At 39.8% G+C, this 22,382-nt stretch overlaps 1 protein-coding gene across 4 annotated transcripts in view; it reads left to right on the top strand.

Annotated features, from left to right (window-relative positions):
• ACBD5 (acyl-CoA binding domain containing 5) overlaps positions 1-18,361 on the top strand; it is a gene marked incomplete at its 3' end in the record, with an annotated part of 29,149 nt that extends 10,788 nt beyond the window's left edge. For 2 of the 4 annotated variants that reach the window (XM_084282640.1, XM_084282642.1), the window contains 8 exons: positions 6,110-6,247; positions 7,239-7,439; positions 8,163-8,269; positions 10,137-10,413; positions 11,220-11,419; positions 13,042-13,092; positions 13,380-13,489; positions 17,371-18,361. In XM_084282640.1, coding sequence (XP_084138766.1) covers positions 6,110-6,247; positions 7,239-7,439; positions 8,163-8,269; positions 10,137-10,413; positions 11,220-11,419; positions 13,042-13,092; positions 13,380-13,489; positions 17,371-17,383 — 1,097 coding nt within the window. Of the gene's footprint in view, positions 1-6,109; positions 6,248-7,238; positions 7,440-8,162; positions 8,270-10,136; positions 10,414-11,219; positions 11,420-13,041; positions 13,093-13,379; positions 13,494-17,370 lie in introns of those variants that run through there. The other 2 variants (XM_084282643.1, XM_084282641.1) reach the window with 1 other exon arrangement.
• Between the last annotated feature and the right edge of the window lie 4,021 nt (positions 18,362-22,382).

Raw genomic sequence — 22,382 nt, 5'->3', positions numbered from 1 at the left:
AGATTACGCATCAGCACTGGGTGAGCAGCAGAATGTTCAAGTGTTAAAATATATGACTTTTTTTTTTCTTCTAAAGTAGAGAGAGATGAGAGAAACTGTCTTACACAAAGACATACCTGGCTGTATTCTGTTTCATGCTGGGTTGAGTCAAAGGTAGAAGTTTTTGTGCGTAATTGGTTGTTGGATCTGTACTCCTTCCTCTATTCAGACCAGCTCACTGCAAAAGAGAAAAGGAGTTGTCAAAAGCTCTTCAGGTTCTTTCAATAAAAAAAAAATAGATGTACCCACTTTCTGTAAAATGTTGGTGTCTCACTTTATAGAGATCTGACTTGCAGTTAAAATCGTGTGCTGAGAGAATGAAGGTCTAGATTTCTCACAGCTGTGTTCTACAAAGAAGAAAAAGTAGCCAGAGGTTTGGAAGGCTGGTAAATACCAGATGTAGGTAGTCATATCTTGATTGCTCACATAAAAGTGCCCATTGGGGATGGGTTAGTGTTTTATGCATAACTTTGTTATAGGAAAAATAATGACTTTAATCATAGACTCCAAGATGCATGGAAAAGCCATCTGTGTTATCTATGAGGCACTGTAAAAAGCTGTTCAGTTGGTAGGGTTGGAGTAGGTTCCAGGGGCATATAATCTTAGCTTTATTTCCTGTTGTTTTTTTTTTTTTTTTTTTCTTGTACAGGGCAGAGCAGTTTTTGATTAAGGCTCCGTTACTATTGCCTGGAGTTTCTGGACTATAGGTGACCCAGCAATATGTTTTTCTGTTGCTTTCAAGCATAACTCAGTTTCTGTTAGGGGGTTTTGACTTTGTGATGCTCATCTTTTGTTGCAGTTCCTGGGGCAGGAATGGTGTACTTGTATCTATTACCACACCAGTACATAGAGCTCCTCTTTACTTTCCACACAGAGTAAAAGTTCCAAATATTGACTGTATCTCTTCCACACAGAAGAGAATGTAGCAAGTCCTGCTCATTCTCCCTGAGGGACATAGTACCAGACATGGAGGCATCCTGGATCCTGGAATGATCTTATGGCTCTTGCGAGTTGCTATAAATACTTAAGAAGCAGCTGTTCTTCATGTCCATTCTTACACGTGATCGTTTGCTAAGGTGTTGACAGTAAGTTGGCCTGGATCCGCTGGTCTCGCTGCACATACACCACGTAACTGATCGGCGTGTGCTTGGTGGCCTTGTTGTCTGGTGGCCTTCGTGGAACTACCTGCTGGTGCTGGGAATGCCTGGGGTCAGCTGCTGTTCTCGCTGGGCTGATCTCTCTCAGGAAATCCCAGGCAGGTTGTATCTGCTTGCAGAAGTCTCAGGGTAGTGGGGAGAAGAGAAACATATCCAAGTCAATCCAAAAAACCTCAGCCTTATTTTTCTGTGGAAGGTGTTCTGAATTTTCAGGGGATTAGGTGCCAGTGATAAGAATGGAGATGAACTCCATTGATGTTGAACAGGAAAAAAAAAAAAAAAAGTAAAGGTCCAGGATGACTAAGTCAGTAACCCCAAATGCCATTCTTGCAAGTTAATATTAATGTGTAAGAAGCTGTGCTTCATGCTTGTTCTTATCCGCAAATTATTGTTTTGCTGTTTATAAATGGTGAATAAAGACGTGACTATTGCTGATTACTTTGTCTTTTGAAATAAAGTGGCATCTATTTGCATGTAACAGCTTGAGAAGCATATAAGCAGAGAGAGAAATGTGGAAAAAACATGGCTGTAGTCTTCTGGAAAATATTAAAAAGAAAAAGGAGAGTCTTTATATAGTAATATAGTTATAGTAAAGTTCAGGAAGACTAAATAAAAGGAATACTATATAGATGAAAATCTGATTGCCAAGATCTATGTGCTTAGGGAATACTTTTTTCAAGGAACTTAATGCATTTAAAATTAAAAGTGATAAAACAATGGTAGCTAACCTAAGGGATTTTATATTTTTCTGTCTCTGTTTTTTGGTGTGCCCTTCTAAAATCTCTTTATTTGTGATGGCAGCTCATTTGTGTGTTGTAGAACAGATGTTATAGAGTACCCTGGGCCCCTGCAAATTTTCTTTGTACTGTGGTATACTAGAAAGAATGGAAGGAAATGAGGGGTATAAAAGTCTTCTAGCTGAAGAACTTATTGCTCCCAGATGCTTGCATGTACCCCCTGCCCTTTCTGTTTCCCCTCAGGGAGGAGGAAAAAAAAAGCAAACAACAAATGAAACCTTCAGAAGGCATCACTCTCAGCAGTCTATCCTCTGAACTGCTCATCTGAGTGCTTCTTAGTCAAGATAAGCAGGGCTAGCAGATATCCATTATTTATCTTCAAGTGTGTTATTTAAGCAAACCCAAGCCTGGAGGTGGTGGCATCTTGCATAGGGATCCAGGCTGAGCATGGGCTATGTCAGGCATCACAGCTGTAGCCAAGGAAAGATGTATATCTGTGCTCCAGTTTATTGAACCGCGTGTTGAAATACTGCTTATGCTGTCTGTTCTGATGGCAAGTCAGTAGCTCCTGATTCATACTGTTCAAAGACTTTTTGGCTGGAAAGATGAAATGAAAGGACAAATATCAGGAGGGTTTCTAAAACATAAATGAACCCTGGCATGTACTCCCTCCCCATGGCAAGCCATCACTCCTTGTAGTAATACCATATCAGGATACATCAAGGTTTCAAAAAGAAGGTGGAGATTTGTGCAACAAAGTGAATGGGAAATGGCAAAACCTACTTGTGTCAACTTGGAAGTGAAGCAGGGAGCCTACCTCAGTCAGGGATGAGCGCAAAAGGTTCTGCTGGCAAGGAAAGAATTCTAGTTACCTGGTTATCCAAGTAACTTAGCATAGCACATGTACATGCAGGTCCCTGGGAGACTTGACACACATTTTGACACAGCTGGAGCTGGCACAAACACAGCAGTGCAAAGCGGTCCCTAAATAAGTAGTTACAAGTATAGCTCATGTAAATAATCTTTTGGTGGCAGGTTTTGCTGCTATCGAGCTGATAGTAAAGATATGCCGTTTTACAAATACACATAGTAATCATTACAATATCAGCATATGCTTTCATCATTCAATGTTTTATATGTTTCATCCGCTATTGCATCCATCCTGGTCACTGGTATTTACACAGAATGAAAGTCTGCATGACTTCTGTGAGCATACTGTGTTGTTCTGGACAGAGTAATAAAAATAGCACAAAAATGTAAAAGCTCTCTTGATTCTTAGTATTCACATGAAAAGACACATTCCCTAGGGAGCAGCTGTTAACCTACCACCAAGGACTGGAGAAGTCACTGCTAGTTGGCTCGGATTTGGCTTTGATGCTATCACCCTGTGTTAGTCATCACTGCTGGTTTCGTAGCAGGTACTCACAGTAACAGGAGGAGTGCAGCAAACAGTGCTGGTTTTGAACAGCAGAAGCATTTGGGAATGGACTTGATGAGGACAGGAAAAATATTTTATATTTCTGGGGAAAAATACAAGATCAAGCACAGTATTTCAGCATCACCACGACTGTACAATGCACTGTGTTCTTCAGAGCCAGCACCAAAGCAATGTCTCCTTAAGGAGCACTGTTGCTATGAATGGCTGTGTAGAAGTATGATGCTGATGGGTTTCAGATATTTGGGTGTTCACGGCTTGCTACCCTTATTCCCAATACTTTTCTCCACTTCTTTAGTTAAGTATGTGCAATGTATCACTCGGAAGTTTTTCCAAGTGAATGATCTCCTTGCTGAGATTGAGTGCAGGGAAAATGTGTTGGAATGTTCAAAGACATTCTCTTCAGAAAGAAAAAAAGTAAATCTTACAAAATACGTTTACAGCATGGTTGTTTTTTTTTTTTTTTACAATATCTTGAGTAGGGTGAGGAGGTTTACAGTTTTATGCCTGCCTTTACAGCTGAATGTGTCTCCAAGTCTTGCCTTTCCCGTTTACTCCCACGGCTGGGTAAGGCACTTGGACGTCTCGGCCTCCACCCCCTTTGTATTTCAAAGGGAAAGGTGGTGCCTGCTTCACATTGCAAGGGGGCTGGGGCTCTGCTTACTCTTCATGCTTCAAAGGACTGTTAGGTTGTCCTGATCACACAGTTTCTTCTCACAAAAACACCTCTACCACTCAGTTTTGCAGTAAGAGAAACATTTACAAGAAATAAACTGTAAATATGTTGGGATTTTCCTTCTATGAAATTCATTTTCTTGCAAATGTTCTTTGTAGTGAGGAGAAAATGACCGTATATTCTTACAGTCTACAGAATAGACAATAGTTTTTCTAGTTCTTTTTCCACAACAAATAAACTTTTTTTAATCTTCAGATAAAAGTTGGATTAAACCAATCCAAAACAGGGATGGAGGGTGCCCCCGGCAGCCTTATTTCACAGTAAGACTAAGGTGAACAGGATATTCAACATACTTATTATGTTTGGATAAGAAGTAAAGTTATTTTGCCTTTTTTTTTTAAGCAGTATGGCTAAGCTTTGAAACTAGAGGAATGTGGGAAGGCAGCCTGCTTCTTCGTGGCGAGATTCAAGTAGAAAACCCTTAGCCCTAAATTACCATGCAGCAAGGAAAGCAGCAGAGCTGGTTGGGCAGCTCTGGTATAATTGGGTGTTATTTTGCTGTTTGATGTTAAGCCTAAACGTAAGAATTAATCTTTCAAGGTTCTGACAAGGGAATATAAAAAAATATGCAAATGGAGTGCTACGGTAACAATTAAAGCAGGCAGAATCTGGCCTTGTGGTCAGCGTGTAAAATGTGTCTGCTAACTGTGTCCGCTTTGTACTTTAATTGCTCTGTGCTAATGTACAAGGCTTAAATCATCAGTACGTATTTAGCTGTATTTTTTTTCGGAAGGTGGTAGAAATGTCCCTTAAATTCTCTGGTTTTGTTTATTCTGGAGGAATCTTTGCCTTGCAATACTTTGTACAGTGAGAAAATTGTTGGTGATCCTTGGAGTGATCACAGGGATGGACAACAAGGCCTTAGCAGTTACTTCATCAAGATTTGTTTTTTTAGATACGTGTGTAATTAGACAAGCAAACACGAGCCGTGTATTTCATAGAATCATCAGATGGGTTGGGTTGGAAGGGACCTCAAAGATCATCCAGCTCCAACCCCCTGCCATGGGCAGGGACACCTCCCACCAGACCAGGTTGCCCAAAGCCCCATCCAGCCTGGCCTTGAACACCTCCAGGGATGGGGCAGCCACAGCTTCTCTGGGCAGCCTGGGCCAGGGCCTCACCACCCTCTGAGTGAAGAATTTCCTCCTGATATCTAATCTAAATCTCCCATCTTCTAGTTTAAAACCATTCTGCCTTGTCCTGTCATTATCTGCCTGAGAAAAAGTTGCTCTCCATCTTGTTTATAAGTCCCCTTTAAGTACTGAAAGGCAACTCTAAGCTCTCCCTAGAGCCTTCTCTTCTCCAGGCTGAACATCCCCAGCTCTCTCAGCCTTTCTGCATAGGAGAGTTGCTCCAGCCCTCTGATTTATTTCATCATCTTTTTCACTGAAATCAGTGCGCTTATATCCATGCTTGCTTTGCCAGATAAAGATCTCTATAAACTTTATTACCACATTTTGTGTTTGCTTAAGTCACTGGGGGCGAAGATGAATGGGATGTTTTATTTCCCTTCTGCAGGATCCTGTTGCTCACAGAACCGAACAGAATGTTTCAATGTCTGCCTTTGCACTGAGAGCAATTTTGAAGCGTTTCAGCCCAATAGGGAACTTCTATAAAATGTTGATTCTAGATTTAAATGAAAATGTCCATCGCAGTCCTAGATAAAATGTTATTGCAGCTATATCATATTTATGCCATAAACACGGATAAATATCTTGGCGTGAGGCCCTTGGTGAAAGTAACTTGCTGTCTTTTTCCAGTAGGCTTCCTCAGAACTGTTCATTAGTAGTCAGGCATTCTGTGGTGAGCCACAAAGGAGAAACATTAAAACAATTAAGGAAGAGTTTACAGAAGTAACGCTGGCATTATTTGGTACATCTTCTAATGTGGAAATGCTTTTGTAGAACAATGACCTGATTTTTTTTGGGGGGGTGGGGGCAGGGGAGGTTGTATGTTTGTTTCTTTTAAAATACGTATTTTTTTTTCTCTTTTAATGTTTTCTTAGACCTTAGTAACGTCATGAATTCCACTCCAAATATAAAGGCTGTGAATGGCAAAGCTGAAAGTAGCGATAGTGGAGCAGAATCAGAAGAAGAAGGGCTTCGGGAAGAGGAAGAAAAAGAACTCCAGCAAAACATGAAGGGTAAGTTTTCTGCACTTGGACCAGATGGTTCTTGAAAACTTAAGTAAGTGCTTCTTTACTGTGCAGGTGACTGAGTACTGCTAGAGGTTGCCCAGAGAGGCTGTGGAGTCTCCCTCCTTGGAAATCTTCAGAAGCCCATGGGCATGGTCCTGGGCAACTTGCTGTAGGTGGCCCTGATTAGGGGTTTGGACCAGATGGCCTCCAGAGGTCCCTTCTAACCTCAACCATTCTGTGATTCTTCCCAAGTTTTTTTTAACTATGTAAGTGTTAGAAAATGCCAAAGGGTCATGAACTGTACTTCTCACTGTAATTCTTCAAGAGAATTTTATGCAAATAACTGTAAATGCATGTGTAAGAAATGGCAACATCTCAACCTGTGTTTATGAGATTAAGAACTAGGACAAATTTGTGAGCTGTGCCATATATTTTTTGTCTTGGCTGAAAGGTATGTTGGTGTCTTTTGGAAAAGCTGAAAGGATACCCTCTGTTGTTTTCCTTTTTGTTGCAAGTGTTGTATGTAAGAGCTGTGAATGGCTACATGGGCTGTAACAGTAGAATTGAAAATCACATTTCTTCTCTTCAGAGAAAATAAAACAGAACTTGCAATGACATTTGTTTATGGGGTTCTTAAAGAATTTTGAGAAGTACCAATGTCAAGTGAAAGGCAAATGAAATTACACGTTTAAAGTACTAAGCAGCTTTTTTTTTTTCCTCCAGGGACATTAGGATAATAATTTATCAGAGGGACCTACAGTAGATCGTCTTATTTATATTTTAAATGTTATCTGCTGTTTATGCAAATTAAAATTTTATATCAGTACGTTTTGAACAGAACAGTCCCAGAGAATGTGAATCTAGGGGCGTTGTCATATTTTGTTCTGTGTGTACATTATGTATTTAGTCCATTAGAAAGCCAGCAAATTTAAGGAATATGTTTTGAGCTATTATGTACCTTGCTTTCTATTTGCAAGCTTTTCCTGTTCTTTTATAGAATATAAGAGTGTGAAAACAGAATCAGCAGCTGCAAAGGATTTGGAAAGTATTGTTGCTAATGGCTGTTACAAGGATGGCTTTATCCCAGATCTGCAGAATGGCATCCAGACCAAATCTGCTCTGAATGGCTTGAACACAGAGGAAGAAATAAAGAAAACAGAGCCGAGCCTTGAAATAGCTAATAACAGTGCTCACCAAGGTATTCTCCTTGCAAGATCGTGTTTTAATTTGCATATGTTTTTCTTGGAAAACAATTCTTCTCTTGCATGCTTAATCCTGGGATTCAGAGCCTAGCAGGGGTGTCTTTCAGTTGCACAAACTTGAAGAGAGAATATTAAAAATTAATCAAATTTAATAGCAGTTTAAATAAGGCTGTCTTTGAACATCTTTTACAGAAGAGAGATGAATTCACAGAGAGAGAGAGGCTCAAACATACAGAAATACAATTATTTTATTTTGAAATCGTTATGCTATCTTTGTAAATACTATTGGCATTTGAAATCTAATTTGTAATGAAATGAAAATCACTAATAACTGTATTTGTCATTCCCAAAGGCTGAACATATAAATGCCGTCTTGTTGAAAATGATGTCTGAATCTATCATTTTAAAACCAATTGATAACTTTGGGCAAAACTACTTTATATTGAGATTAGGAAGAAGAGTTGAACGACCAAACTAAAGTTAAAATTTATATCTTACAACATGGAAATACCAGTATGAAGTTTGGTTTTCCCATTAGCAAGAGTTTTGTGTAATTCCTATATTAATGTAACATCTTTATTCTTAACCTGACTTGAAGATGAAAATAGTAGGTGAAAGGAATGAATTGAAGTTTGCCTAGGCATCATAACTCATTGCTTTACTCTGCTGGGATTGGCTCACATTTACAAAGCAAGTGTGCTTACCTCCTTTACATACAGGTGGCAATGAGGAGAATACTGAAGAGGTCTCAGGAACTCAGCACTTAACCAGCGATTCAGACAGTGAAGTTTATTGTGACTCTATGGAACAACTTGGACTAGAAGAGGTAAGGGCTCAGTATCCCTAGGTGTATTTTGAAGCTGGTATGGATGTTTTAAAGTAGGTTTCTAGCTGTCAGGTGAACCTGAACATATAGACAGGTGAATGAAATAACTCAGGCATACTTTTCTCTTATTTGGACTGTCATTTTTTGTTGTTTTTGTTGATCTTTTACAACGTGCTTACCACTGATTAAAAGCTTCAAAGTTTTTCCCTTTGGGATTTTTTTTTGAGGGGAAGGTAATAAAAACAACAGTTCAAACGAACAACTGTCAAAAACAACAGTACAAAGAAAGTAAGGCTTGTGTGATGAATTTTGTGTCTCGTAACATATGTAGGGATCTGAATCCTGCTATCCTTCAGAACCAGGAAGTATCTTTGTAATTGTGTGGGCTTTTGTTCTCCTTTTTTCTGGCCTGTTATATCCTGCATTTGTTTCTTAGAATAAATAAAGAATAAGCCTAAGCACTGTACTGGCTTAGTTTTTACTGGCTTAGTTCATTGTATTAACTGTGATCTTAGATGAAGACCATAGATTACTGACTTGGACCACCTCTGTAGATCCAGTTTAAGCATGGACTTTTTAGACTGTGCTCAAACACCTAGTTTGCTGGTTCTGGGGAGAGATATGGGAATGATGCATGGGATCAGAAAGACCTGCAAGCACTGCAATATTGCACCATTTTCTTGTCCATCTGTTTCCTTAGAGTTCCTTTTAGCAAATCAAAATTTTACCCAACAATGAAGCGTATTGACAAAGGGTGATTTGGTAGAAGTGCTGCAAGCTGTCTTTTATGTAGGTGATTTCCCAATTGTCTTGTGTGTTGTTTGAGCTTGTTTGAGACTCTTTAATTGTAGTGGGTGGATATGTGTCAGAATTTCCCAACTTGAATGAGAAAAGTTCTAGTTGCGAACAAACTAACAAACGGTTGGGTAGATGTAAATAAATCTAGAAGAACTATAGATGGAATCATTCGAACTAAAAAAAAAGGTTCACTGAAAAAACGAATACAGCTTTTTATTGCAAAAGATGTAGCAAACACTCTGTCTTCAGTTCTGATGATACAAGTGTATGAACTACTACTTGACAAACAGGATTTTGGCAGCAGTTTCTTTTCCCCTCTTTTTTGCTATTTTGTCTTTTTCATGGAGTTATTTTTCAGCTAGCTGAAGTCCCCAGTCTGCTTCAACATGTAGTTGTGCTCATGCTCGTCATTTCACTGAACAAGGGGTGCTTGTACCACCTTAAGACAGTCCTGTTGCAGAACATGTAATTGTGACCTGATCAATGTGTGTCATCTATTTTTAACGTTTTTCTGCAGTACCACGGATTTTGAGGAAGAAAGTTGGCAGAATATTATATCTTTTTTTTTAATTTTTTGGTGTAAAGGACAAGTCAAGCAGTTTTGAACAGGTTCATAATAAACCCTGTGAGTTCTTTGCAGTAAGTGCAAACACTGCCTGCTCAACGTTGCTAATAGTGTGTGAATTTGGCAGTGTGGCTCACCAGTCTGAGTTAGGATACCTCTTCACAGTGGGAGGCAAAGCCTTAAAGGAAAATGGAACACTTTGAGGTCTTCTGAAGGTTTGATTTTAGTGACTACTGAGAAGTACTGTACGTGGAAAATGTCTAAAGTAATTCCAAGTGTTACCACTGTTTTGAGAATATTTGCCTCAGATTAATGTCTAACCTTTTCAATCTGAAAAGGACATTTAGACAATATAAGCACATCCTATAGCAAAACACCTTCTCCCGTTAAAAGCCTTAATGCAGAGCAAACTATTTTCTTAAAGTGAAAGAAGAGAGATTGTATTTTTGTTAGTTAACCGTTATGTTTTACAGAATTTAATTACTTGCTAATGTTAATTTGTAGCCCTTGGACATCATCACATCAACTAAAGGATCTTTAAAGCGTTCATCCCATTTATTGGATGTAGATCACAGTCTTCTGTTAGAAAATACGGATCTTCCAAGGCGTGCTTGCATGACTTCTGGGAATCTCCACCTTGGAAATGATGTAGAAGGAACAGTTCAAGAAGAAGGTGAAGTCAAGTGTGGAGGAGAAGATGGCCAAGCCACTAATGGGGGCCCTCACAAAGAGAAGAAAGGTGGAGAAAAAGCAGATTTCTATGGTGTCAGAAGAGGGAGAGGTACTGTGCACACAGCTTTTGTTTTTCCTATTCATTTTCATCGCTGCCATATGTCATGGGGGCCTAAGAAGCACTGGTCAACATAATCCAGTGAGACAGTCATACTATACAGTGCCTCTGTCCTTCATGGTAAAAATAGATGATAAAATCCTAATACCAGTGGGTAGCAATCAGTTTTCTGTTTGAAGTATTTATTTCATTCCTAATAAGCTTTACAAAAGGATTTTATTGTGTTACGGAGATCCTGAATAAGCCCATTGGTTGCTTCTGTTTTGGCTTACCTTGAAATCCAGCTGCTCTTCATGGCACCTGTTCTTCTTAAAAGTGTAGTCTTCAAAACCCATCTATGCATGAGAAGAGGTTATTTGCAAGTTATTTATATTTTTTAAATCCATATCCATTTATACCTCTATGATGTCTCATTTGAAACCAGGGAGCATCCTGGAAAGGTATCAAAAGGTATCACTCTGTTTCAGTGTACTTTGTATTCCAGCTGGAGACTGTCCCAATTTAAAACATATCTACCCTTCATAAAAAGGCAGATCTCTTTTTTTCAGATTTTTTCTTTTCTTTTCTTGACAGGATGTGAGTTAATAGTTTTTTACTAAATGGTGATGCCGTTGAATGAATGATGCTGTTACACTGAGGCTGTAGGGAAACTTTTCAAAGGACATTACAGTAACCTCCCAGTGCTTTTGAACTTAGTTTGGGTGGAAGAAAATTAAACAACCATTCAAAAGAAAGTTTCAATAGAGGTGGTAGCCCATTCTTTATTTTATGTATCTAATTTTTCCCTCTCAACGTAGGGCACAGACTTCAGCCGCTAGGCGACGGTTCGCAAGGTGGACAGATGGGTAGCGGAGGGGATGGAGAGCGCTGGGGATCCGACAGAGGACCCCGGGGTAGCCTCAATGAGCAGATCGCCGTAGTGCTGATGCGGCTGCAGGAGGACATGCAGAATGTCCTTCAGAGGCTGCACATGCTGGAGGCGGTTACAGCGTCACAGGTAATCGTTGAAGATCTTTGATTACATTTTTTAAAAATTTCCTCGGATATTTTTATGCTTTCAGATTAAAATGTCAAACAATACGTTCTTAAACTGTAAAGAAATTTCAATTATATTCTGTAGTTTGTTTCAACCTAAAGTTTGTTATTAGTGCCTACTTTCAGGAGCACAACTCAGGACTCCTGAACCTGTGAACAAAAACACGCATTTTAACTTAGAAATTAACCATATATTATTTTAGTGATTTCTGCTATCCAACTAATCTCAGCTGTAGTTATCAATACAAGTCATGCAGTCGCTAAATAGATCATAGTTAATGTTAGTAATGCACAATCCCGTATGTCTTTGTCAGGAGATGTTAAAGCATTTTCAGAGCAAGTGAGATTATCTTAATTTCTAGATTGGTAAATACTTGCACACAGAACAACTTCTGAGTCCTTTGTTCAGTTAGCAGGCTGATTTTTCATAGCATTCTTTCCCTGCAAAGTAATCCAACTTGCTTAAGTTTCACATTGTGTACAAGCTAGGCAAAAGAAGTCTTAAGCAAGTCTAGATACTTGTTGATGTAGTGTTTCTTTTTCAATGGAAATAGTGATGCACATAATAGTGTAAGTGGGAGGATAGAATGTGCTGTGAAAATAGTTGAATCAGCAATCAAAAATGCTTGTTTTTCTTTGGCTTGCTGATAATACTTTGAGCTACCTGAGAACCAAAGAGCTGTGCAAGCAGTATCCTATGGGATGCACATACTCGAAATGTAAGGCAGCCAGGGAGAAAGGATTTATTAATAGCATGATTCTGCTCCATCACAGCTCTTCAAGGATCTGATGTCTGGATACAGGTCTAATTTTTTGTTGGACCAAAGCAATATATGAAGAAACAGTAAAAGATTTCTCCCCAGCAGTTCATGCTGTGCTTGCTATCCCTTTCGGAGTAGAAACAGGGTCAAGAACCTTCTGGTTCACACTCACATTCATTAAGAAAGACCTAGAAAGCTGACTTTGTTTCTGTGAAAGCACCACAGTAGCATGGAGGGAAAGGCTCGAAACATTTCTGGTATTTCTTGTTCTCTGTATTGCCTGTAAGAGTATTTGCTCCTTATACCATTAGACATGCCTGTACCTAAAGCTCAGAGCACACTAAAAGAATGTTTTTTGTTTTTATACAGACCAGTGTAAAGAATTACACAAATCAGGCTGCTGGGATTTCACCTCTGGGTTGTAAATGCTGGACCAGAGATGAGGAAGTTGTGATAATACCTTGGGCAGGGGGCCTTTGCAGAACTGTAGAGAAGTTTGGTCAGTGACACTGACTCATGTTTTAACACCCAGAAATGCAATAAAAATGCTATAAAGTGCAATGGAAGCATGAGAGTTTAAGTTGAAAACCAAGTGGTAAAAGGTGGCTTGCATGGGGGCTGGTTCTACTCTTTAACAAAGTTAAGGGAAAGCTTCCTTGCTCAGGATAGGATCGTAGGCATTAAGGACTGTTCCTCAAACTGTCATATATACAGGCTGCAAAGTCTTTACACAATGAACTAAATATTCTCGCTTCATAAAGCAGAAATATTACAATTGCACTTTTATTTTTGGCACTTAACCACTCCTTGTTTGTATTTAAAGGCAAGATCTGCAACGCTGCAGTCAAATTATCAGCCTGACTCCTCTGTTAAGGTAAAACACCGTTTGTTACTTTTTAGAAAAAATAGTGTGAATGGTGAGAACAGATGAGATGAATATTTTTAGCTTTGTTAGTATGTGCTTTTCATGTTGTCTTTTCCTTGACTAGGGGGTAAAAAATAATCTGTCTGAAAAGATTATTTGCTAGGTGAACCTTTTTTCTGATCTTACCACTTTTTTCTACCTTGATATTATAGCATTTGAAGTGTTGGTGAAGCATACATGTGGTATTCTGTATGTGCATGCAGATTGCTAACTGGAATTTCTCCCATTTTCCTTAGAAACCTTCGTGGTGGCCCTTTGAAATTTCTCCTGGTATTTTAGCTTTTGCAGTTATATGGCCGTTTATTGCCCAGTGGTTGGTGCATGTATATCTTCAAAGAAAGCGAAGGTAAAGATGTGCATTCAATAGGTCATATGTACTTTATTTCATCTATTGATGACCGATATGAAGTGTATCACCTTATTTAGACAGACCTAAAAACTGCCTTCAGGCATAAGGATAATGCAAGGGTATGTGCCTGCGCCGTGTCTTTGACAGGATATCTGAAACATGAGGTCGGTATCAAAACGGGGAGCCTGCTGATCATTGCTTTGATAAATGCTGTTTCCCTGAGTTCTTTGCTTCAGGACATCTTGCTCAATGTTCCATTCTATGCATCAGTGACTGATAGCTCTGAAGATACAAGGCTAAAGCAGATCGTAACGTTGAGTCCTTGGTGTGGTGATCATAGGAAGGTGTGTGTCTTAGTCCCACAAACCCAAGACCAATGCTCAACAAGAAATGCTGGAAGCTAGTAGCAGTGCCTTGCATTAGCTGGGACTTCTAGGAAGCGACATGCATAGTTTTGTTCCCCTTGACAACTTCCCAGTGTAAGTAGTGGTTAATTTGACTCTCGATGTGGTATGCTCACTAAAGGCAACTTAGGTTAAATCCATGAAGTCTGGTGTAGAATAAATAATTTCACAGTGAGTATACATGAGAAGTTATGGCTGGATAACTTGGAGGTTATCTCCATGACGTTTTTTGACCGTCTCACTTCCAATGTCCTCTTGAGCCATTTTCACTGCTTGCTGGACTCCCTAGTTCCCTTGTGCCATGAGAAAACTGTCAAATATGTTAGTCTCATCTGTCACCTGTTATTTAACATTTACTAGCAACTTGCTCTGGTATTCTTGTAATGTCTCATTTCACTTCCTTCAGCTAGGGAACAGTTGTACTCTCATCTGATCTGTTTCTCAACTTTTTAAGCACCAGAATATCAAGTAAAGGTTGTCAAGTTGGTATATACTTAAACCTCACACCTCACTTCAACTTTGTGTGCTCTTACCTTTTCCTTATAAGTTTTTTCTTCTGTCAGTCCGCAGAGAGTCTGTATATGTGTAGATATTACTAGAACTACATTAAATTGTAACTTTTTAATGATTAGTTTTCATGCTATTGTTTTCTCTTGTATGGCAAATCACAGAGTCAGAGAATGGTTGAGGTTGGGAGACCTCTGGAGATCTTCTGGTCCAGCCCCTGCTCAGGCAGGGCCACCTAGAGCACCTTGAGCAGGATTGTGTCTAGACTGCTTCTGAGTATCTCCAAGGAGGGAGGCTCCACACCCTCTGGGCAACCTGTGCCACTTTCACCCTGACAGTGAAAGGGGTATCCTGGTGTTTGGATGGAACCCTCCTGTGGTTCAGTTTGTGCCCATTGCCTCTTGTCCTGGCACTGGGCACCACTAAAAAGAGCCTGGCTCTGTTGTCTTTGCACCCTCCCTTCAGATATTTACACCCAGTGATGAGATCTGCCGAGCCTTCTCTTCTCTGGGCTGACAGTCCCAGCTCCCTCAGCCTTTTCCCCAGTCCCTTCATCATCTTTGTGGGGTTCTCCTGTATGTCCACACCTTACCATGGCAGTGTGAAGCAGAAAGGAAGGATCACCTCCCTTTCACCTGCTGGCAGCATTCCTCCTAACGCAGCCCAGGACACCAACGGCCTTCTCTGCATGCAGGGCACGTTGCTGATTCTTGTCCAACTTGGTGCCCACCTTTTCCTCAAAGCTGCTTTCCAGCTGGGTGGCCCCCAGCATGTCCTGGTGCCTGGGGCAAGACTTTGCACTTTTCCATGAGCTTCACGAGGTTCCTGTCTGCCCGTTCGTCCAGCCAGGAGATATTTGTCCAGGTCCCTCTGGATAGCAGCACAACCCTCTGGCACGTCAGCCACTCCTCCCAGTTTTGTGTCATCTGCAAACTTGCTGAGGGTACGCTGTGCCCCATCATCCAGCTTGTAAATGAAGATGTTAAACAGGACTGATCAGCACCCTCTGAGCCCGGCCCATTGAATGGTAAATGATGTAACGCCCACAGGGGCTTCACTCTGCCACCTCTGCCAGGACGTACCCAGTCTCAAAGCTGGCATTGATAACAGGGATGTTATTTGCATTTTCTCAGAAACCCAGAAGTTTCACTATTAAGGCTTTTAGGCAGTTCTGTACATTTCTTTGTCCTCTGCACTGATAAACGGAGATTTCAATTTCATCAGCAAGAAAAAAGTTCATTAAAGTCATGTTTTTAGGATCTGATGTGACGTTCCTGTGAACTTTAATGCTTAGCTAACAGCTTTAGAAGAGATGTGTTTTCTCTCAATTTTCCCTTTCTAAAAATAAAACCTGCAGTTCTTGGAAGCCTTTTTCCATCATCCCTTCTGACCTCTGTAGCACAAATTGCGAGCTGTTTCTGAGTCAGTTCACAGGGTCGGTCAGAGTTCATTTCTTAGAAAAACACACATTCCACCAGTTGTCCTGAGACACTGCTCTATATGATTCAGAGATGAAGTGAATAAACAAATGGTGCATGATTTTTAGTTTGGATTTGTCTGACTTCAGCTTTCATCCATTGGATCTTTCTAGACCTTTACCTACTTGACAAAGAGGCCTTGATGTGTCCGTGGGCACTTTGTTGCTATAACCAGGCCACCTTTTAATTCTTCGTTCACCAAATGGATGGAGCAACTGGAATCTCATGTTAAAGTTGTTTTCCAAACCTGAGGTGGGTTTTGTGGCTTTTCCCTGAACGCTTCACAGTTGATGAAAATTTGAGTTCTGGACACCAGGACTCGTACTACAGGCTACTAGCAGTAGTACCTCTGAGGGAGACACAGATAGTATAGCCTCAGGCAGTCCTTGACGTGTTCACCTCATCTTTATGCAATCCATGAATCTCAGGAACAGAAGCAACGAACGTTTCTGTTCTTCAGCCTTCCTCTTTGCTTCTGAAGAAACGTTCCCATAGCCAGAATTTAGGGACTGTTCCTGCATCACTTTCCATCTGGAGTTTCATCTCCTGTTGCCATTGGCAGAAGGCTATCAGTACACTCAGAGATCAAATGGAATTGTGAAACAAGATTCCTTCTCTGTTGTCCCATTGCCAGTTTCAGCTTGTACTGTGAAGGTGTGTAAGCTTTTAGGCAATCGCTGTGTGTGCATTGCCTGTCTGTGTTTGTTGGGTTTTACAATACACACACTGCCCTGGAGCAGAAACAGGAGTCTCTGCTACCCGGTGAGGTAACAGCATGGAGTTTGGAGCCAAGGCTGCTAAAATCTCTGCCTGTAGTAGAGCAGCTTCCGTGGGACGGGAGGTGAGGAAGCCTTCCCCAGCCTGCATGAGCTTTGTGTCTAGCTCGTGCCCCTGGGATGGGGCAGCTCAGCTCGCTCTGAGCACTCATCAAGTGTTAACCTGGCTCCTAACCCTGCCTCATACCCTGTCTGACTCCTTTAGGGACTTAATGCTGAAAATCTGAGTATTTGCATCCATAGCCCTCACCAAAGAAAACCCAACTCCAAAAGCAGATCAGAAATAGAAGTACATTTTTAGTAATGATTGAGAAGTTTTTAGGTTCAGCTCGTGATTTTAGAACATTCTGATTGCTTGCTTTCTGGAGCCACTGGAAAACAGCTCATAACTGCAAACCACTGATATGGTCAGGCACTATTATCTTCCTTTACCACAAACTCCTCTCATGTTCTATACTGTAGGAGGCAACAGTAATTAATTTCATCTGCAGGTGAGAATCCTTAGTGGTATTTTGTACACCTTGGTGCGAGTGGTGCTAGTTCTGTCACCTTGCAGATTGTTCTGTAACTCGAGAAGGCAAATTTCCAGGTATTTCGAAGCAGTGGTGCATTCATGGGTAATCATTCACCTATAACCTTAATTGATTTATATATTTAGATAAAGGAAAAATCCTTTCATGATGTTAAATTAACGTACTTGTTTCTTCTTCTAGAAAACAGAACTGAGAATTGATGACTTGGCTCAAAGACTGCTAGGAGAAGATGGCCCTGGAAAGCGAAGGAATTCTGAATTCTTACAGAACCTCAGGATCTGGGATGATGTTCCTTCTGTTATAGTAATATTTGTACTACCTTTGAGCTGAACATTTAAGAACTAACATTATTGATACTTGAATGATTCGCTGCTCCTAGGTTACAAATAAATTCAGTAACTCCATCCTTAAAACCACACGAACATTAATTATTTTGGAACTTGCTCATGGATGGGCCTTTAGTAATTACTAGTCTTGCTGATGTCAGATAATGGAGAAAATATCTTTGTAAAAGAATAAGTTAATAATATGTAAAGCTGTCACTTCAGTATAGAAATAATGTTACAATCAAAATATCCTTACCTGTTTTTCCACAGGTTTACATACTACAAGATGAAAGCACTAATGAAGTATGAATTCAATACCTTGTAAGCTGTTGGAAAAATACAATATAGCTCTTAGGAATTCAGCTGGTTATTTTTGCTGCTAAACCAGTGTGAGACAAATTTCCTTGTAAATTGATCAGAAATGAAGTGGGATGCTTCAGTTATCCTTTAAGATTGTAAAGGAGGTTTTTGAATTGTTATCTCTTGGAAATTGGAGCTGTTAGTAACAGAGGGATTGTCAAACACAAGTTTGCAAGTGGCGTGATCCATCTAAAGCAAGGGATCCATCTAAAAAGGCTGCACCTTATATTTTTAATTTTCATAATTGTATTCTTGTTGACAACAGTTTGTTTTAACTGAAATAATGCATAGTAGAGGCACAAGGTGCTTCAAAATGAGATGAAAGCCAGCTCTGTAAGTATATCTCTGAGATTTTACAAAGCTCTGTGCATTTTAAGTTTTCTTCTGTCAGTTTATGTCAAATTGAAAAAAAGATCTTATCTATCCCTTATCTGTTGTACACTCTTCCACGCTTACATTAAGAAAAATATTAGTTCTGCTATATTTCCCTCTTATTCTTCTACTTTCTTTCAAAACAAAACTTTTAAGCTAATTTTGGTACCAAATCTTTTTCTTTAATGGAGTATTTATTAACCAGGATACAGCCAGAGTTGTGCATATGTAGATAGATCAATGCATATGTAGCTAAATTGTCCAAATTTCTGGGAAAGAGAAGTGCACTAAAATTAAACTTGACAGAAAATGAAGACATTCATTTGCTATAAAGAAATAAGCCATCACATAACCTGTGCTTAAGATTTGAATCTTTAGAAATGTCACCGTATTATTGATGCACTTTCATTCTCCATCTGCACTAAATATTGCAAATCATTCTTGAGGACAGCTATTTTCTGTCCTTCCTGAAAATCTTTTTATAGTTTGAAAAGCATTTTTACAGCTATACTGTAAAAAAAAAAAAAAGAAAAAAGAAAGAAAAAAAAATACCACAGAATTTAATGTTTGTCTTACTGGGGCAATTATAATTTTAAGTCTTTTTTTTTTTTTTAATAGTTATTTTTCCTTCTTCTGATTTTCTTCTTGTAAAGCTGAATTTTGAAATAAAACGATCAGAACATCTGTGAAGACTGCTGTAGCGATCGAAAAGTTTCATCTGCCAGAGGTCAGTTTTGGCATGAGATGTACTGAAAACTCAGGTTTGAACAAATCTTATGCTGGAAGGGAAGTTCTACTGTGACCTGAAGCCATTGTGCCTGTAGCTTAAAGTCCTCAGAGTGATTGATTTAATAAAAAACCAACAAATTCTTATATGGGAAGGATGCTCTAGCTTGAAGGTCACTTAAAAACCACACAAAACTGGTAAACCCTGAAGCAGCACGTCTTCTGACGGGATGAAGCACCGCAGAGTGCCTCTCCCAGTTGATAACCGTGTTACGTGTAGGTGTCCAGCTTCTAGAGATGGTACAGACATTCCCAAAGGTACTTAACCGTTAACTTCCCACTGAAATAAATGTAGGCATGTGTTATCTGTGTTATTTATTAATGTTTCAATAAATCAATCCTTTAATATTTTGTATTTAATCTTGAATTTTCTTAATGGCTGGTAAATGCTGCACAGTGCTTTGGTGGTGCAGAACTCGTTGGCTATGTGTTGAAGCAGCAGCTGCGGTCTCAGGGCTGTAACACAAAGCAACATCGCTTCTGCAGCTCTTCACTTGTGACTCCTGCCAGGGCCTCAGCAGGTACAAGCACCTAAAGGTCACTGTAACTGGTGGCCTGGTGCAACTTGGATGGATTTCTAGTTAGCTGATAGTGCACCATAAAGGTAAGGGGGAGATACTTGTCCTTTGCCAGAGGACCAAGAGAGCTTTGACTTGGAGATGGTGGCATCAGGAGAGCACTAGCACATGTTGTGCTAGCTGCTACTCACCTCAGAAGGGCTGGCAGGCAGAAGGGTTTTGCCTGGCTCTAGGAACAGCTGAACACCTGCTGCACTGTTGAAGCAAAGGTGCAGCAAACGTTCTGCAGCAAATCCAACTTCAGCTCAGAGGACAGGCTTGTTGAAAACACAAAGGCATTCCACTGTGTGAAGCATTCAGTCAGGGACTCTAAAGAGAGGCAGTTCTTTCTTTTTTTTTTTTTTCCATTTACATGTAACATGAATGCTTTTTAAGATGTTTTCTTAAGATGTTAGTGCAGAAGCTTTTGCTTCCTCCTTAACACTGTTTCCCTACTGATTCTCAGGATCTTCACTGGGGTGGGGAAACAGGGATGGGTTCCTTTGCGTAAAAACAGGCACCTGCTCCCCTGTACACACCTGAGAGAGGGCCAAGAGCGTAAGGCCTCTTTAAAGACAAAAATACAGAAGTAGGCAAGAGCAGGACTGCAGTATTTTATTATTTTATACACATGCACACACACACACGAAACTGTGCAAAGTATTTTTTTCAAAATTTCTGTAGACAGAAAAAAATAGTTTACTAGAAGAGTAACCAAACGTGAAACCTGAGCATGCTGGAACAGGAGCTTACCAGCTCGGGAACACATCGGCATTTCAGTGCTTGGGCATCCAAAACTTGTGCAGTGTTCAGGCAAGCCTAACAGCAAGTTAGTGGTAATTATTGTCCAAGAGTGCTATTTCTGTGGTAAAAACTGTAAAGATCAGGGATTATCACTTCTCCAGCAGGTCAACTGTCCTCCGGGATATCCTGGATGCTACAGTTTGTACGTCCATTAGGCACATAAAGCGTACGCCTTCCACGACACCAGGTCAAACACTCCAGCTGTTACAAACGATAGGCCAGAGCTTCTAGGGGCCAAAATTTTGTTCCAGCTTACACAAATAGTTGTAATTGATTACTAATGGGAAGAAGCTTTAAAGCACTTTCAGCTACATTTGATTACAACTCTTCGTGTTTTTCCTGGACTATTTTAAAAGTCAAGCAGAAAGTGTGGAGAAAAAAGTGGCATTAAGGGTTAACAAGGAGGTTCTCTGAGATGACACATGAAAAATACATCTAGGATACACCTTTTTATAAAGCAAAAAACCCCACCACACATATAATATTCAACTCCAAGTTTGCTATGAACAGGGTAAATACAAGATATCGAAGAGAATGGGGAATTAGTAACCTTCAGTGCTAATTGTACACAGTTTAACAGGTGAAGACAGCAGCGGACATATGCTGCATTTACAACTATCTAACATTAAACATGCTGATTCGTCAGCTGGCTTATTTATGGTCTACAGGATTTATGGGTTTGTATTGCATTATAGAACTATGGTAGAAGAACCATAATTTTATTTTAGAAGGTTTGAGGTTAAGAGCAAAAGGGTAAGTCAATACAGCTCTTTATGCACAGTGTTTTGGTGCTCTGCATAGTTACATTTGCATTAGATTACTTAGTCTGACTTCTGGGTGGTTCTGTAGCTCCTGGCAGTTGGTTAGGGAAAGTTTAGATAGAAGCTTACTTGACTTCTGCAGCTGATTAAGAATTATTTCAAGGAGTTAGAGGCTATTTGTCTTTAAGATGTCATACCACTGTAACTACTCCCCGTAGGTATGCGCTATATACACACTATACTGAAAAATGGGAACAGTCTGTAAACATTTGTAAGGGTCTGAACAACAGTTGTGGTGCTCAATTTGCATAATTTCCACAGTTTTAGGGAGTATTTTTCTCACCATGAAACTGACATTCATTCCTGTAAGACTGGTTTAAGAAAACTAAACTGAAAAAACAACAAACCCACACACCACATAAATTGCATAGTAATTATTTAAATCAAGGATATTTCTTTTTCATTTTAAGGATATATATATTCCATCTATACACAGGAAAAACTTGTGTTTTCAGTAAAATGGCAAGCTAATGAACTTCTGATCATTCAAAGAATGTCATCTATGGATCCTGCTACAGTAATCTATTGTATTGATTTCCTTGCACATTTTCATGTAGCATCACTTTCAGTAAGATTCAACAACTTAAAAGTCTTCAGAAACTTAAGTCTGTCACGAAGAGAGTGAGAGTCACTGTATGTTGGACACAGCCTTCCACGATTCTATTTCACTACGCAAAGCACCAGCTCTAGGCATGATAAACACTGAGCCATTAAGAATTAGCTCCTTAGGTCTTTTGGAGAACTCCACTCCCCCCACCAGCCCCATGCCTTTCCCAAGCTATCTGAAAGGAAAGCAGGAAGCCTGATGATGGAGTTCTGAGAAAACACTGCTCGCTGAATCTTGTCTTCCAAGAAGCAGGGCAGTGAAGAGACAACTTAATTCACCTGCATGAAGGGTCAACTCAGGAAATTCACTTAGCAAAAGTTTGCAAAATGCCTGGCTTCTGGCATATGGCCACTGGCCAGCACCACTGATCTTAATTTAAGAACTACAAACCCGAAAAATAAATCTGCAGGAAGTTATCTGAGAAAGCAATACCTACAAAAGAAAAATATTAAAGAAGATAATTTAAACAGAATTACCTACACACAACCCTTTAAGATTTCGGAAACGCAAACTGTGTTACATTTTAAGAATATATTTAAATAAGCTTCCCTCTAATTAG

This window comes from Netta rufina, assembly GCF_964035555.1.
Source record: "Netta rufina genome assembly, chromosome: 2".
Classification (NCBI taxonomy): Eukaryota; Metazoa; Chordata; class Aves; order Anseriformes; family Anatidae; genus Netta; species Netta rufina.
Note: the sequence above shows the minus strand (reverse complement) of the source record. Positions and strands in the feature narration are given on the sequence as shown.